The sequence below is a fragment of the Oppia nitens genome, unplaced genomic scaffold (genome assembly GCF_028296485.1).
Source record: "Oppia nitens isolate AA-2021 unplaced genomic scaffold, nextdenovo-longstitch-racon4-pilon3 scaffold6_pilon_pilon_pilon, whole genome shotgun sequence".
In the NCBI taxonomy this organism is placed as follows: domain Eukaryota; kingdom Metazoa; phylum Arthropoda; class Arachnida; order Sarcoptiformes; family Oppiidae; genus Oppia; species Oppia nitens.
This window is the reverse complement of record NW_026533250.1, coordinates 4,642,681-4,661,216: the sequence shown is the minus strand read 5'-3', so window position 1 is coordinate 4,661,216 and position 18,536 is coordinate 4,642,681. Positions and strand designations below refer to the sequence as shown.

The 18,536-nt window shown below is 28.9% G+C and overlaps 5 protein-coding genes across 5 annotated transcripts; 1 reads left to right on the top strand and 4 right to left on the bottom strand.

Annotated features, from left to right (window-relative positions):
• Positions 1-970: 970 nt before the first annotated feature.
• Positions 971-2,339, bottom strand: LOC128962747 (uncharacterized). Its single transcript, XM_054309148.1, has 2 exons — positions 1,730-2,339; positions 971-1,653 (listed from the first exon to the last, which is right to left on the bottom strand). The coding sequence occupies exons 1-2, from the start codon at positions 2,337-2,339 to the stop codon at positions 1,031-1,033; spliced, it is 1,233 nt and encodes a 410-aa protein (XP_054165123.1). The 3' UTR covers positions 971-1,030.
• Positions 2,340-5,612: 3,273 nt separating this feature from the next.
• Positions 5,613-10,909, bottom strand: LOC128962746 (beta-alanine transporter-like). The gene is made up of 12 exons (XM_054309147.1): positions 10,567-10,909; positions 9,715-9,886; positions 9,510-9,636; positions 8,950-9,420; positions 8,717-8,837; positions 7,466-7,863; positions 7,306-7,409; positions 6,982-7,136; positions 6,706-6,877; positions 6,496-6,622; positions 5,916-6,431; positions 5,613-5,828 (listed from the first exon to the last, which is right to left on the bottom strand). The coding sequence occupies exons 1-12, from the start codon at positions 10,907-10,909 to the stop codon at positions 5,613-5,615; spliced, it is 2,922 nt and encodes a 973-aa protein (XP_054165122.1).
• A 728-nt stretch (positions 10,910-11,637) lies between these two features.
• On the bottom strand, positions 11,638-12,865 carry LOC128962408 (dual specificity protein phosphatase 14-like). Its single transcript, XM_054308780.1, has 3 exons — positions 12,278-12,865; positions 12,042-12,180; positions 11,638-11,936 (listed from the first exon to the last, which is right to left on the bottom strand). The coding sequence occupies exons 1-3, from the start codon at positions 12,695-12,697 to the stop codon at positions 11,713-11,715; spliced, it is 783 nt and encodes a 260-aa protein (XP_054164755.1). The 5' UTR covers positions 12,698-12,865; the 3' UTR covers positions 11,638-11,712.
• Positions 12,866-13,911: 1,046 nt separating this feature from the next.
• LOC128962312 (serine beta-lactamase-like protein LACTB, mitochondrial) lies at positions 13,912-15,302 on the bottom strand. The gene is made up of 3 exons (XM_054308687.1): positions 14,892-15,302; positions 14,326-14,832; positions 13,912-14,257 (listed from the first exon to the last, which is right to left on the bottom strand). The coding sequence occupies exons 1-3, from the start codon at positions 15,268-15,270 to the stop codon at positions 13,974-13,976; spliced, it is 1,170 nt and encodes a 389-aa protein (XP_054164662.1). The 5' UTR covers positions 15,271-15,302; the 3' UTR covers positions 13,912-13,973.
• Positions 15,303-15,772: 470 nt separating this feature from the next.
• LOC128962230 (pyrroline-5-carboxylate reductase 3-like) lies at positions 15,773-17,092 on the top strand. Its single transcript, XM_054308591.1, has one exon. It carries the CDS (start codon positions 15,892-15,894, stop codon positions 16,963-16,965), a length of 1,074 nt encoding a protein of 357 aa, XP_054164566.1. The 5' UTR covers positions 15,773-15,891; the 3' UTR covers positions 16,966-17,092.
• Positions 17,093-18,536: the final 1,444 nt, after the last annotated feature.

Sequence of the window (18,536 nt, the reverse complement as noted above, 5' to 3'; positions counted from 1 at the left end):
ACCTGTGCTCTGATCCGATTGGCATTGAACGGTACCCGAGAGGTGGTGGCGACGGTGGCGGCGGCAGCAGCAGCACTAGAGGCTACCGGTTTGGTAGCTGTAGCCGATTTCAAAAGTATCATTTGAATGGCCAAACATCCGCACCGACCGATCAGATATACGAATTCAATGAATGCCAGCGGAACTTCCAAAATACACCGAAACGATAGGTATGTGAGTCCAATGGGAAAGGGAAGCCATGATTGACTCGATAGTACAGCCAATTGATTGAAGGTTTGGCCTATAAGTATATAGAGACCCAAAAGAAACGAAATAGGTCTGAACAGTCGATAGACCATTGATTCAGCGGTGATAATGATGTTGTTGTTGTTGTGCTGATTGGGTGTCTGAAGCAGACTGAGCACCGGATTTGATTGGTATTCAACCATTGACTTGTCTTCATCCAGACAATCATTGTTGCTGTTGTCCTCCACAGCAGTAGTAGTAGTCAACGGCTTATGTCTATGTCTAAGCATTGACTCGAGAATGCGGTTCTTGTTGTCGACAGTCTGCGACAAATCCATCATTTCCTCAGACATATTGTCGTCGGTGTTGTTGTCGTCAATCAAAGTCGACGATAACTTTTCGTTGAATTTTCCACCACTTTTTTCTTCTTCTTCTTCTTCATCATCAGTGATGTCGTCCACCAATGGAACATCTGTTTTGTCGGATACCAACAATTCAGTGATGTTTTTCTCTGATGACTCTTCGGTTTTGTTCATAATTTTGTTGTTGTTGTGGTATTTCCTGTCTTTCTTCAGTAAATTTTCAAAATTAAGATCACAATTGAATTTTAATAGACTTTTTTTTGTTGTTCAGAAATAACTGTTAGTTTGTGTTTAAATGTACTAATAATTTGTAATTTATTTTATTTTGTTTATAGTGTTTAAAAAAAATTATTATTATTATTATAACTAATTGTTTTGCGGGCGATAATTAAGAAAACTTAAATCACGCGATTAAAACATACTTATTATGTCTATTATTATTATTAATTGTTTGTTATTGATTTACTAAACCGATATTCTCTATAGACGCCCGCACAGGGAGATCCCTTACATAGTCTAACTGTGCGCTTCGTTAAATTGTAGACAATGTTGGCAACCGTACACTCATTTGGCGACGTAGACGACCGTTCTTTGCCTTTATTGGGCACATGTAGGCAAAGAGAGTCGGGATAACCCAAATGATTTTTAAACGAATCGACAAAACTCTGGTCGTCGATGTTTGGCCAGCGTTTGGTCAGCTCTTTCTCTAACTGCCGGTCTCTGAACAGCGACGACGCAAACCGATTGATGTCCTTAACGCCAGAACTGCTGCAAAGATATCCTTTGGATTTAAAGTGATTGCTATGCGTATAGATTCCGGTTTTGATGGACGGATATGATATGAACACATTAGTAGCCGTAAGCTCTATGTTGATGGCCTCGTCCTCGGCTGTGGCCACCAGCATATTGACCGCCACGTGTCGCGGAAGCCATGTCACGCGTTTGAGTGCTACCGAAAAACTAGGCGCCTCTATGAACATTCGTCTCAATAGTGTTACCGGTAGATATTGGGCACCATTATCATCGTACTGTTCATCACTGGCGAACAGGCCCATAGCTACCAGTCCTATTTAAAAAATTTAATATGTATTATAATTAGTTATATATATATTTTTTAAATCTATAAATTAAGCTATAAATACCTAATCCATTGGCATTCATACCGCTTCTGCCTAACTGTCCGGCTTCGGTAAACATAAAGAACGGTGCGATACCTTCATCCGGATCGGGATATATCTCCAACAGTACGGCAATGTTGTCAACCATTATACGTCTATTGATATCCCAGTTTTGTCCGATAAGGACATCGCCATCATTAGTAGCCGTCGATAGACATACAGCTCCGGTACACTCTTGTGGTTGTTGTTGTTGTTGTTTTTTCTGTAAGTTTAAGTGTCGGCTCCATCTCGACAGATCATACCTAGCATTCAACATAATTATATCTTCGACCAGACAGTCAGCTCCGTTGGCAATGCCCTCCATTTCGGCCAAACCGGACGGATAGTATTGTTTCAATGCACTGACATAATGGTCGTCAATATAGCGCCTAACGGCTGGCCAATCGTCAAAAATACCGCAATTTTTATAGTAATCTATGTTTGCAATGATTTTTTGTTTGACTTGTCGGCCATAACTAACTCCCCGGTCATACGGATTACTACCCGATATTATAATATGTTCATAAAATTGATCACAAATTTCGATAGAATTACTATTAATTAAATTAGTAGTAAACTGATTGTTTGCATACATTTTATTTGATTTAGTTTTTAAAAAAATCAACAAAACATATGTCTTTAAATGTAGTTTTTATTTTATAAAATGTTATATCAATTAAATAGTTTTAGTTGACTTGCTATCAATATCTTATCAAACAATTTTTTTATTTAGTTTAAATAAAATTTTATTTTATAACTTTAAATATTTGTATTGAATGATAATGGTATATAATTTTCAAATAGTGTATAAATTATCATTAATAGTACCATTTATAATTATACAGTATAAATTAATAATAAATAAAATATATACAATATTAAATAATAGACATATAAATAAAATATATATTAAATAATAGATATATAAATATATATATATATATAATATATATGGTATAAAATTTATAATAATTATTACATTTATATAACATTATTTTACTAAAAACTCAGTATAATAAATCATATAAATTATAAAGTCATGTTTTTCAGCAAAATTATATTTAAGTAAATAAAAAAATAATATATTATTTAGTTTTTTCTTTAGTTTTCAAAAAACAGTATGCTATTCACAAAATAAAAATATTTGATTTTTTAAATAATTTTTACTAAATATTATATAAGTTATAGATTTATATAATTATAAATGTATTGTTATTGTAACATTGGTTTTAGCCAACGAAAAATATCTGCTATTTTTAGCAAATTTTTGAGTGTCGGCAGTATTTTGCGGTAAATTTTCGTTTAGTGTTTAATAGTCGTCAAATAGACAACTACTGGTAGTAAACAACTGCCCCCAGAATAAGCCAGTGATGAGAGACTGGATGTTTTGGATCGATAACCAGTTCCCACATATTCCATGGCTGAAAATAACAATTAATTTTATTTATTTGTTTTTTTAAAAAATATTATTAAATAAATACTATTTAGTGTTATATTAATTAATTAATTTGCAAATAATACTGACACAAAATAAACGGTATTTGATAGTAAATAATTGTAACACTCATACAAATGCACCGACAGATTGCAAAACTAATATAATCGCGTAAAACAATGGGTGATATAAATGACAATACAATGATTATATTGACGATCAATAATGTCTTTTTCCGACCAATCCTATCATAATATACATTATAATACAAATTAATAAATTGATTTTATTATTATTAATACTTGTTATTAAAAAAATATAATATTAATATTTAGAAAATTATTAAAGATCAATAATTAATTTTATATATTGAATTCAATAATTCAATAATATGTTTAGTTGTTACAAAAATCGTATATATAACATATATATATATATATATATTTTAATTCTTAAATAACATAAATACAAAAAAATATTATAATAAATTATTTACCAATCAGTCAGAGAAGATTAAATCGGTGTCATTATAACAGGTCCTATGGCTCCTATTGATAACAAAATACTTACATAATGTGCATTATTGAAAAACTAAATTGAACTATAAATTAACAAATAATTAATCAATTACATAAATTAAAATTAAGTATATATATATATGAATTTTAATTATAAAAAAAAATCATATACTTGTGTGGTTGCCGTTGTCATAAAAATTGATTTATCATAAACCCAGCCGTTATTACACTCTTTAATTGTTATATTATTTATATTAAACGCTAAACTTATTGGTGTTGTTGTTGTGTTGTTGTAATAGTTAATTAAATCATAGTCTATATCATACATACGGCACCTGTCATATGATGCTAATCCCTTGTTAACAGTTTCGGGACTAATTAGTTATTTTTGTAAATTTGAGGATAGGTTGGCCAACTGTGTTACATAACACTAGTGGTCAGGTGTGGCCAACATAAACATGTAGTCGTATAGTGTAACCAATGTCGACGTCGGTATTAGAAACAATGTAATCAAAAATTTTTGAAAAATACCGAAATCGCCGACTAGTTTGAGTAAGTCTTCAAATTCCATGTCTTTTAATAATAAACTATTTTTTTATAAATTATTAAATACTTGTTTAGAAAAATATATTATTATTGAAATCATATTTAGACAATTATTGATAATTTTAAAATTTAATAATTTTTTATATAAATAAAATAAAATTATTCAATTATTTTAGTCTCCATAAACCGATTTTAGTTGTTTATTGGAGTAACTGACAACCAAAGTAATTGACAATTTAATTAAAAACATATATATTTTTTTAATTTTTACTCACACAATGAGTAACCTTGGACCAAAAATGCTTTCTAAATAGAAAAATTAGTTTTTTTTAATAAACAGATAGATATGATTTTTTTAAAAAAATAACTTATTAAGATAATTGATTTATATATAAATTATTGATTATTTTGTTAATCAATTTTTGTTGTTAATGGCTAATTAATGAGCTAATGATAAACATTTAGTTAAATTTTTTAGACAAATTTTTTTTATACACAAAAAATGCATAATTATGACAACCTTTTTTGTTCAATACTATTTTGTTATACAAAATTAACGTTTATTTTTATTTTATATTAATTATAATTAAATTAAATATTATTTAAGTATTTTATTTTTTTTTATTTTTTTTCTTACAGAGTATATATTAAGATATAAATAAAACAGAAATTAAACAATAACTAAAGTTGTCTTTTTGTATAATTAATAACTTATTTAATTATTAAATCACATTTAGGAATATAAAAAAGTAATTTACATTAAAAATTATTAAATATTACACAACAAATATAACTTTATATATATATAATTTGATATATTTGCATAATATACTGTATATTGTATTCCTAAACAATAATATATAATTAACTATATTTTAATATTTTATATTGTTATATTAATAAAAAATATTTTTATAAATTTTAATATAAATCTTTTTTTTAAATTTAGTTTAAAGAAAAAACAAATGTTTTTTTTATAATTAATTATGAACATAAATAGATGTATTAATATAATTATATATAATTATAGACTATTTAAAAATTATTAAATAAAATATATTTTAAAATAAATTTTTAATCGACTGTAAACCCAAATGATTGAATAAACATTTGTTATTCTATATACTGTATATATATATTATTTATTTAAAAACCTCATCCTAAAAATAACTTAAATATAAAGACAATCAATAAATTTAATTAATAAATTATATATTAAGATAAATAAAATTAGAAAAAATAACAATATCGTCTAAATATCTACTGGACTGATAATTTATAAGTAAATTTAAGTCAAAAAAAAAATTAGAAAAATAATTTGTTAAAAGTTTCTATTGATATTAAATTATAAATATATAATTTATTTTTATTATAATAATGGTTCTAATAGTGACTCTTTATTAAGTATTTCAACAGTGGTTTTAGCCAACGAAAAATATTTTCTATTTTTAGCAAATTTTTGAGTGTCGGCAGTAGTTTGCGGTAAATTTTCGTTTAGTGTTTCGGGTAAAAAACTTGAGGTCAGACCAGCTATTATACAAACCAAACCCATTATAAACATTGGAATCCAAAGTCCATATTTACCCTATAATTTCAATGATAATTATATATATATATATATACTGTATATTGTTTTAGATATTAATTATTAAATTAATAAAAAAATTATTACCAAATATGATATATAAGGTATACCGATGTCGGACAACGACGAAACAGCAGAACATATACCCATTCCCGCACTTCTCAGAGTTGTCGGAAATATTTCGGCCGATTGTTGATATGTAATCATATGGGAGACAGCGATTCCCGACTTACCAATCATCGATAAGACTGTCATCAATAACTTATTGGACGGATCTATTAATATTGATATACATAATGCTATGCCACACAACATCACAGACAAAGTATTGGTCCATCGACGGCCGAGTCGGCTCTCAATCAGATACCAGCCCAACAACTGGGACGGTATGTCAGCCAATAATATAAGAAAATTGTTTAGCAATTCGTTTCCGTGAAAATTAAGTGAATTCAATGATAATCCAACGTTTGTCATAACATTTGCCACAAAAATTGTTAGAAAAATAAGGGTTTGTTTTCTTAGTTCTGGTACTCGAAGAAAGTCGATATACGAGTCGTTCTTCTGTTGCATTGATTTCATTTTCATCTGTTTTTCGCCCACTTTCTTGATTTGTTGTCGAAAACAATTGACAAAAATTATTTAAAAAAATATTAATTAATTAGTTTACTTGAATTTGATTCATAAAATCATTTGGTAATTGTTTGCCATTAATTTTGGCCACTCTTTCTAAAACATTGTAGGCATCGGTATATCGGCGTTGAGTTATTAGCCACGAAGCAGATTCAGGTAAATATCTTAAATTATTTATAATTTAATAAATTTGCAAAAATAAAACATTTTAATTTTATAATAATAATAATAATATATTATTATAAACCTCCAAACAATAAACATAGGTAGTGTTGCAACTAATTGAAAAATAGCTAACAATATCCAGTTACCAGTTGTCAAATAGACAACTACTGGTAGTAAACAACTTCCCCCAGAATAAGCCAGTGATGAGAGACTGGATGTTTTGGATCGATAGCCAGTTCCCACAAACTCCATGCCTGCAAAAAAGTTCATTTAAATTTGGTTAGAAAATTATTATTTATTTATTTTTTGATTGAAAAATAAATAACCGATATATAACACTAAATATAATAATACTGACACATAATATACGATATTTGATAGTCAATAACTGCAAACCCCATACAAATGAACCGACAAATTGCAAAACTAATATAATCGCGTAAAACAATGGGTGATATAAATGACAATACAATCATTATATTGACGATCAAAAATGATTTCTTTTGGCCAATCCTTTATATATATATATAGATTATATTATAATTTTTTTTGATGTGTATAAACTTGATGTATATAAATTTTTAACAGTATATATTGAGATTAACATTATATATATATATATAATGGGCACATAATATATAATATTTAATAGAAAAATTATTAATAAATTAAAATTAGTTACCAATTAGTCAATATTGATAAAATAGGAGTTAAGATGACCTGTCCTATGGCTCCTATTGATAACAAAATGCTTACATAATGTGCATTATTGCAAACCAAATTGAACTATAAATATAAATTCATAATTAAATAAATAAATTACAATAATATAAATCTTATACATGTGTGGTTGCCGTTGATGTAAACATTGATTTATCATAAACCCAACCGTTATTACACTCTTTAGTTGTTATATTATTTATATTAAACGCTAAACTTATTGGTGTTGTTGAGTTGTTGTAATAGTTAATTAAGTCATAGTCTATATCATACATACGGCACCTGTCATATGATACCAATCCCTGGTCAACAGTTTCGGGACTAATTAGTTGTTTTTGTAGATCAGCGGATACATTGGCCAACTCTGGTACATAACACCAATGGTCAGGTGTGGCCAACATAAACAAGTAGTCGTATAGTGTAACCAATGTCGACGTTGGTATTAGAAAAAATGTAATCAAAAATTTTTGAAAAATACCGAAATCGCCGACAAGTTTGAGTAAGTCTTCAAATTCCATGTCTTTTAATAATAAACTATTTTTTTATAAATTATTAAATACTTGTTTAGAAAAATATATTATTATTATTATTATTGAAATCATATTTAGACAATTGATAATTTTGATTAACTAATTAATTAATAATTATTTTATATCTTAAATGATATAAACACACACACACACACAGTATGTAACCTTGAATATAAATGCTTAATAAGTATAAAAACATATTTTCTAGTTTATTTCAAGAAGTTAATATTTATATACATTTATTTTTTGTTTAATTAGATATTGAAATACACTTTTTTACATAAAAACTAATTACAACAAAAAATAATAATAATTTGCAAATAATTTTCTATTTACAAATTAATAGCCATAAATTTAATTAACTATTACATAATAGCTGCATCATTATTTTTTTTAAATATTAATTTATACTCAACGTTTATAATTGCACACAATTTTAGTATAAAATTTAAATTAATAAAATTTGTAGTGTCATTGATTTCTATATAACTTATGACTAATTTAATTTTATAACTAAAACAATACATTTATAAATATTTAATATATATAATCTTATATATATATATATATAAATCTAACTAAGAAATTCAAATATTAATAGTTATAGTTATAGTTATTTTCTTATAAATTAGGGATAAGTATTTGAAATTTAATAACAAAAATATTATAGAAAATTATAATATTACAGTAAAATATTGAAAACTGTGAATATTTTTTTTGCCCATTGATTACATTATGATATCGGTGTCTCTAATAGAGACACTTTATTAGCTGTTTTTAAACTGATTTTAACAGTGGTTTTAGCCAACGAAAAATATTTCTTATTTTTAGCAAATTTTTTACTGTCGGCACTATTTTGCAGTAAATTTTTGTTTAATGTTTCGGGTAGAAAACTAGAGGCCAGACCAGCTATTAGACAAACCGAACCCATTATAAACAATGGAATCCAAAGTCCATATTTACCCTAAAATTTCAATCATAATTATATATAAATTTATATTAGGATTACTAAGAAAAATAAAATTTATTACCAAATATGATATATAATGTATACAGATGTATGACAACGACGAAACAGTACAACATATAGCCATTCCCGCACTTCTCAGAGTTGTCGGAAATATTTCGGCCGATTGTTGATATGTAATCATATGCGAGACAGCGGTTCCCGATTTACCAATCATCGATAGGACGGTAATTAATAGCTTATGTGATGGATCTATCAATATTGGTATACATAACGCTATGCCACACAATAACATAGCAAAAGTGTTGGTCCATCGACGGCCAAGTCGGCTCTCAATCAGATACCAGCCCAACAATAGGGCCGGTATGTCAGCCAATGATATAAGAAAATAGTTTAACAATTCGTTTGCGTGAAAATTAAGTGAATTCAACGACAATCCTATATTTGTCATAACATTTGCCACAAAAATTGTTAGCAAAATAACGGTTTGTTTTCTTAGTTCTGGTACTCGAAGAAAGTCGAGAGACGAGTCGTTTATTTTTTTACTCCATTTTATTTCCATCTGTTTTTGGCCCACTTTCTTGATTTTTTTTATTGAAAACAAATTTATTGAAAATTATTAATTAATACTAAATTTTAAATTTATATACAATAAGTATAATTTTATACTTGAATTTGATTCATAAAATCATTTGGTAATTGTTTGCCATTAATTTTGGCCACTTTTTCCAAAACATTGTAGGCATCGGTATATCGGCGCTTAGTTATTAGCCACGAAGCAGATTCAGGTAAATATCTAATTATTATTATTATTATTATTATTTATAGTTTTTTATCAAATATATAAATTGATAAATTGGTAAATTATTAAAACCTCCAAACTATAAACATAGGTAGTGTTGCGACTAATTGAAAACTAGCCAACAATATCCAGTTACCAGTTGTCAAATAGACAACTAGTGGTAGTAAACAACTGCCCCCAGAATAAGCCAGTGATGAGAGACTGGATGTTTTGGATCGATAGTCAATTCCCACAAACTCCATGCCTAAAATAAAAATTTCAATTAAATTTATTTATAAATAAAAATAAAATTATATGACATACTGACACATAATATATGGTATTTGATAGTAAATGACTGCAACACCCATACAAATGAACCGACAAATTGCAAAACTAATATAATCGCGTAAAACAATGGGTGATATAAATGATAATACAATGATTATATTGATTATCAATAATGATTTTTTCCGACCAATCCTTTATATTTATAAATATATAATTATATATAAAATAATTTTTATAATCTTTATTAAGCGTAATAATATCATATTTTACAAATTATTTATATTCATCATTAAATGATACAAAATTTCATTAAACTACTGTAATATCATATCAAAATAATTTAAAAATATTATACCACACATGACATAATATGATATAAAACTTAATACAAAAATATATTTATAATTTATTTACCAATCAGTCAGTGATGATAAAATTGGAGTTAAGATGACCTGTCCTATGGTTCCTATTGATAACAAAATACTTACATAATATGCATTATTGCAAAACAAATTGAACTATAAATTAACAATTAAATAAATAAATAATTTACAATTTATAACATAATAAACACAATTTAAACAAAAAAATCTTATACATGTGTGGTTGCCGTTGATGTAAACATTGATTTATCATAAACCCAACCGTTATTACACTCTTTAATTGTTATATTATTTATATTAAACGCTAAACTTATTGATGTTGTTGTTGTGTTGTTGTAATAATCAGTTAAGTCATAGTCAATATCATACATATGGCACCTGTCTAATGATACTAATCCCTGACCAACAGTTTCGGGACTAATTAGTTGTTTTTGTAAATTTGACGATAAGTTGGCCAACTGTGGTACATAACACCAGTGGTCAGGTGTGGCCAACATAAACAAGTAGTCGTATAGTGTAATCAATGTCGACGTTGGTATTAGAAACAATGTGATCAATAGTTTTTGAAAAATACCGAAATCGCCTACAATTTTGAGTAAGTCTTCAAATTTCATATTTTAAAAAAAAATTATAATTACTATTAAAATATTTTTATAGACTATCTTATATAAAATTATTTAAGCATTTATTTGATTAATAGATGAAATTAATCTAATAATAATTTATAGAGGAAATTGCAAATAAAATATATTCTCTAAATTCTTAATAATATAATATTATTACGACAATTATTATTATATTACAAACATATGTTAATACTGTACTATATTTAGACATTAATATGATATATAAATTAATATATAGTATCTATAAATATATTTTTGAAATACTATATTTTTATTTTAAAGTTTATAAAAATTACATTAATATTTTTTTCCAATCATTTACTGTAATACAGCCTATACTTAAATTAACTATTATTTACTGAATCATAACTTTAAAAAAAAAAAATCTTATATTTGTCGTTATGATTGACGTTTATAAATAAAAACCAACCGACTTTTGAAACTCTAGTTTTGATTTCAATTTTAAGATCCTATCAATAAATGTTTTTTATTTTTAAATAAAATTTTTTATTATCTATAAATATATGTATTGAAAATTATTAATTATTAAAAGTTATACACTATTTACAGTAACAGCAACAGCAACAACAAAATCAATTAAAATGTTTAAATTAATTTTTTTTATATAAAAATGAAATTAGTCTTTCAAAAGTTAGATTAATGTATAAAACACTGTATGTTATCATATGGTATATTATCGATATTATACGGTAATGGTATGTATAAAAACTATTTATAACAATAACAAAAAAAACTAACTGAGCGGTGATATACTGTATATTACATACATATTATACATAACTCTCATACTTTGCTAACCATACTTTAGACGACTCTTTATCGCGATTTTTCTGTTTAATTGTCGCCACATTTGTCAACTGATGGCCAAACAGTCGTTGTTCGTATTGGATCAGCTGTTTGATGAAACCGTCGTTGAGGCCAATGAACGGACGTCTAGTCTTTACCAAATCAAATGCATCGTTAAGAGACATACGATGCGATTTCATTAGATGTGCTAATTATTATCAGATAATAATGAAAAACGAAGAAAACATATCAATTAAAAATTTAATCAATTAATTGATTGATTGATTGATTTTTAATTGTTGTCCAACAATACCGATGACAACAGTCGGCGCTCGGCTTTTGCCGAACTGGCAGTGAATCAAAGACTTGGAGTTTTTGGCGCTCAAAGCGCTTAACCTATCGCTTAGTTCATCAAAGTATTGGCCAATATTTTCTTCATCGGTGTCTTCAACCTATGATATCCCAATCGACCAGTAAATTGATGAGACAATTGGTTTTAAAAATCTTATTATCATTTGATATCATTTTTTTGTTCAATAAAAAACATACAGGAATTCTGATAAACTCCAAGCCGTCGATCGCAAGCACCGGTGTTTCGTGGGTTACACTAACTATACATTTGATATCATAATCGCGTACATTGTCAACATTGACGGCACCGGCACTCGACAAGAATATCGTTTCGGTAATTGGCGACACATCGACAAACGGCCGACTATAAGCGTAGCGCCACTCTATTGGCCAATCAATCTTATCGAGTTGTTGTTGTTCACGGGTCGGCAAACTGGACACAACTTTCCTATTGACGCGTACACTGTTTGTTGTATGAGTTATCTGTGCAGCCCTGGCCAACAATGATAATCTCTGTCCTCTTTTATCTCGTCCATCACTACCGTAAGAGGACGACAACGAACCCTTACGATGTCCGCTAACGTAAGCCCAACACCAATTACAAAAATCTAAACACATTGGACGGGTAGATGGGGTGGGATTGAGGTGGGATAGCAAATGGTAGACTGGCTGACTGTTTTGATAACTGACTGTCCAATTTAGTTAACAATAATTTATAACCCAAATAAACAAAATTGTGTTTTTAAATTTATACAATAAAATTTCAGTGGTTAACAGATTTCATTCAACAACAAAAAAAACATAAAATCAATTATTATATCTTTTATTTTAAAATACGTTATATAATTAAATGTATATTTAATTTTTGTTGAATAAAAAATTTACGTGAAATTTTAATCTATAATAATAATTATTATTATTATTACAGTACAGTTGAGTACTAAATAAATGTTTAAATAAAATTTGCATCTAATGTTATTATCATTAATTGTTTTCAATTATTGGTATCACTGGTTAGTTTACCTATACGTGTGCTAAATATACTATATTTAACTTATAATATAAGTTATAATAGTTTAAAAATAAATACAAGATAACAGACTGATAATCAAATCTGATTTATTTTCATTATTTCCCTACAAAAACAATAATTAAAGTTTTTTTTAATGCAAATATTATGTTGTGACCAGGGTTTTAAAAATGGCAGGCATAAACAATAGATGCCAATTTTGCCAAATGCCTGCCCTGCCTCTGCCATGCCCTGGGCATCTATTTTCATGTGGTGACACCTATTATTTTAATTTTATATTATTAATTAATTTATAAAACATTGTTTTTATAATATATTTGCATGTATTTTTGTTTTGTATACCTTTAATTAAAAGGTAATATAATTGGAAATAAGTAAATTAATTGTAAATTTAATTAACACGTTAAAACACTAAATTACATTATTTTTATAAATACAGTTGCTTTTTAGCAATTTAAATTGGCAGGCAAATAAAATAGATGCCCAAAATGCCAGGCATTTATGGCATCTATTTGGGCATTGCCAGGGCAGGCATTTATTTTCTTAAAACCCTGGTTGTGACAGATAGTACAGTATATTTTAACTGTTAAATAATATTTATTAATTTATTTTTAGATTTTTCCACTTTTCTCAATACTTATATTAAAGAGAGACTAAAGTTTTATGATTTATATTTTTTTAATTAATTGTTTTTATTCCGTCCTATGGTTTTAGTTATAGAAAATTATTTATTTAAATTATTATTATTTATTTAATTCAAATAATTTTTCATAAAAGATGTTTATTATTATTATTATTAGTATGAGTTATATATAAATATTAATTTATAATAATTTCAAATAACTAATACTCCGGGAACTAAAACTATAGAGTAATGGCAGCAACAAACTGGTTGATCACCGATAATACCGTTGCGTCCAAATCAATGCCACCCATATTGGCGACCATTGCCGCCGATATGTTCAACTCAGGTATCAATGCAATGGTGGTTACACTGCCGGCCACTAAACCCGAATAATGAATATATTGGTACAGTTTTTCGGCGATATTGACTGATGGTTGGGTATAGTTGCCGACAAACCATCCCATACCGTAATGGCCTAATCCCGGTGTCCACAGTTGGCGTACGGTTTGCGGTTTGAGGTAACCTTTTTTTTGTTTTTTGGGATAATCAATATATAGTTTAGATAAATAACAAAAAAATTTTCTGATTTACCATCACTACTACTACTATAGCTTTTAAGCATAACATCGGTAAAAACAAGCAAATCGGGGACACTAGTGATAACACCGCCCATCGGTAGCCACGGCAGCGGTCGACCCAAGTCTTGTGTCATTCGGGCAGATCTTAATGTCCAATGTTTACTCTGGTCATCATTACTGCGGACTCGCGAGTACTGTTCGGCGCGCTTATGTATGACCAACTCTTGTCGGGACAGTCGGGTTGAGTTCATACCAAACTCAGCGAACAGTGAGTTCATTAGTACCTCAAAATCCTGACCGGTAACCGACTCCATGAGCGCTCCGATTACATGCCATCCCCAGTTAGAGTAGAAGAATTTAGTGCCCGGTTTGGCCACCAATTGGTCGCTCGCAAAATAGGCTAACGTTTCGGTTACATTGTGATAGTCGTGTAGTTGGCGAAAGTCACGTAATTCCTCAGTACTTCGGATACCGCCAGTCATTGACATCAATTGACGGACAGTTATGTTAACGGGTTCTCCTAAAAAAAAAGAGACGAACATTACCAAAAAAAACTGTTATACATTTATTTTTAGCTACCTTTCCATTGTTTTATCGGGAAAACACTGGTCGGTAAATAGTCGTGAATATTGTTGTCCCAAACAATTTTCGATTGTTCCACTAGTTTAGCTACCAGTGCCGCAACCATAGCTTTGGTAACACTACCCGTTCGGACAACAGTATCGATGTCGCATTTGACATCGTTTTCAATGTCCGAATAGCCGTAGGCCTGTATCCAAACCGGACGACCTCTATAGTGGACACCAATGACAGTACCGGGAATCGACTCATCGTTTCGATATTTAGCTACCAGTGCCGCACTTTTTTCGATAGCTTTTACAAAATCTTGACATTCAATTACTACATGTTTAACACATGATAGACATAGAAAAATTGTATACAATTTAAAATAATTCATCACTTTTTTTATTAACCTAATATAAAAGTTTCAAAATATTTCAAACATTTACAGTATGTATAATATTTATGTTTTATTTTTTTATTTTTAAAATAATAATAAACACATTATACTGTAAACTGTATATAATTTTAGTTATACTTTTTTAGAAAATATTATCAATAATTAATCCATACATTTGATAAAACAACTTATTGTTGTTAAGACATCAAAGTTAAGATATAAACACAAAAAACAAACAAATAAAAAAATACTTATAAAGTAATTCATATATTGTTTGAATATTATTATTGAATTTTATCATAAAAATTAGCTAAAATTTTTTATTTGGCTATTGTTTTATACTGTAGTTAATAATAATAAACAGTACATTAAAATTCAATGACAAATACTTCATCAATGATTGTCTCGTGAATTGCTAACAAATAATGATTGAATCAGTAATTCTCGTGAAAACAACAATTAAATGTTTTATTTATTTTTTTGAAAAAAAATTGTTATATTTTTTTCAAATTTCAAAACCAATCAAACCGTTGGATAATTTTGTTTCAAAACCACCACAAAAAAAATCAATTGAATTCTTCATTTGTTTCAGTCGTTGTTTTTTCTCAATTACAAGAAATGGCAGATCAAGAGAAACCAACCGAAGAGAAACCGAAAGCTGAGGCACCGGAAGACAAAAAGCCGGACGAAAAGCCCGCCGAAGAGACAAAGACTGATTCGAAAGACGAGAAAAAGGAGGAAAAGAAGGAGAAGAAGGAATCAAAGGAATCAAAGTCGGGCTCAAAGTCAAGCACTAAACGCAAAGGAAAGGTAGATCTGTCGGAAGCGAAGATCGGTTTCCTCGGCGCCGGTAAGACAGCTGATGCCATCATTCGCGGTCTAATTCAATACGGAAAAGTAGATCCAAAGCGCATACATGTGTCGGCAAAGACTACGAAAAACTTGGAGACCATCAAACAGAAGGGCTGTCACATTACGAAACGGAATTACGATATATTCGCCAAATATGACTGCGATATAGTATTCCTGTGTTTTCACGGCTCAGTTATCAAAGAGTGCTACAAAATTGGTGGTTCGCGTCCGCATCCGTTGACCACAAATTTCATACCAAATATGAAACATCCATTGTATGTGCTATCGCTGGTCAGCGGTGTAAAGTTGGATCAAATCCGGGCGTGTCTATTGAATCCCGAACACCCGGACAAGTATATGATCGAAATGCACAGATTAAGCATCAGTACTGCTTGTGCTTATGGTTTGGGCATTACTGCCATCGATGTGGAACCGGACAGCAAAAAGTGTAGTCCACTAATAAGGGATATGCTGTCAACCATATCGAAGCTCGAGTACATACCCGAAAGCCAGATGGACTCGGCCTGTGCTCTGGGAGGCAACGGATTGGCGTTTGTCTACTATTTTATCAATTCTCTGGCCGACGGCGCCTTCAAGATGGGTCTCAATCGTCAAACGGCTACAAAATTTGCCGCCAAAACCGTACAGTGCGCGGCACTGACGCTACTAGAGTCGGGTAAACATCCGTCAGAGCTAAAGGATAGCTGCACTTCGCCATCTGGACCCGCCATTTATGGCATCCATGTGCTCGACAAAGCAGATGTCGCCTCAGGAGTGGCCGGTGCTGTAGAAGCGGCGCACAAGAGGGCCAAAGAATTAGCAGAAGAACTACCAAATTAAACACATCATTCAATTTGGTCGACAAGAAAAAAAATGGTGTCATTTCATAAAGACTTTTTCGGTTTTAGTCAATCATTCAATTTGTTTTTAAAAATTTTGTTTATTTATAAAATAAAATTCATTTAATAGGAAATTTGTTGTCAAAATATACAGTATATTTGCTTTTCATTTAAAATAAATTTCAATTTATTTTTATCCATTTACTATATACATGTACTGTAGTACCGGTATATTATACTGTGTTATCTTTTTTCTTAAAAAAATAATTACTATAGCAATGCAATTGCGCACAGGTATGTAAAAAGCAATACATATATTTTTTACAAATACATTATGCAATCCAAATAATACAGTATATTATTCAATGTATTGTATTTTTACACTACTATTACGTTAACATTAGATTACCTATACTTAAAAAAATATGGTTTGCTAAATACTGTATTTATATAAAGTATTATGATATTTAACAGTTTAATCATTATATAATTAATCGTTATATCAATATATCAATTGTATACTAAAATTATATTGCAATAAATATAGCAATTTTCAACATAAAGTTTATATTCAATATATTATACATTGTACTACATATTATCTACAGTATATTAATAAGTTATCGATTGAAATATTGTATACATGTTATTACAACTTATTATTTTATGTATTTGTCAAGTATTTAATTAATTTAGTAATATAAATATTTAAAAAAAAACAATTTAATTTTATAATACTAATTATTATAACAAAAATGTTGTCAACGAGTAGTAGTAGTAGTAATAGTAATACATTGAATGACAAACAACTGTTTGTTCAGTCGTTCAATAGATTTGATGACCACTTGTTTGATACAATTGTATCGTATCTATCGTTTAGTGATAAACTAAACTATGAATGTATATCAAAACGGTTCCAGAAATCAGTGACAACTACACAGACATCATTGGAGTTGGACTGTTGGCCATTTGACGATGCATTGGATAATTTGGATCAACTACTTGAGCCAATAGTAATAACGGATTTTAATACCGGTGCTGCCGATGCCTATAGTTTGCGATGTATTAATAAATATAGTTTAAAACAAATGCTGAAAAAGTATCGACACATTCAAGACGTAAAGTTAGTGTGTTTTACTGATTACGAAGTATTGGATATAATCGGTAAATATTGTCCTAAACTACGGCGCCTGAAGTTTGATATCATTGGACTGTCTGGCGATGATCTCTATAGGTTTGGCGATAAATATGGCCATCGATTAAAACAGTTAGAAATTGATTGCCGATCCTCTGGACAGTTGTATTTGGATAAGTTGTTATGTCATTGCAAACAACTGGAAAAGTTTAAAACATTTGGTTTTGGATTCAAAGGCTTGGAGTATATCACTGACGCCGACAATAGTTGTTATTTGCCGTCACTTCAAAATATAACAGATATTCTGGTCAACCAATCGGTCGATTTGCCGGTATTTCATAATTTTAGCGCAAACTATTGCCAACAATTGTATCGATTGGACACAACTTTGGCCATTCGTATCGATGACAAACAGTTGGACTGTTATCTGAAATCGT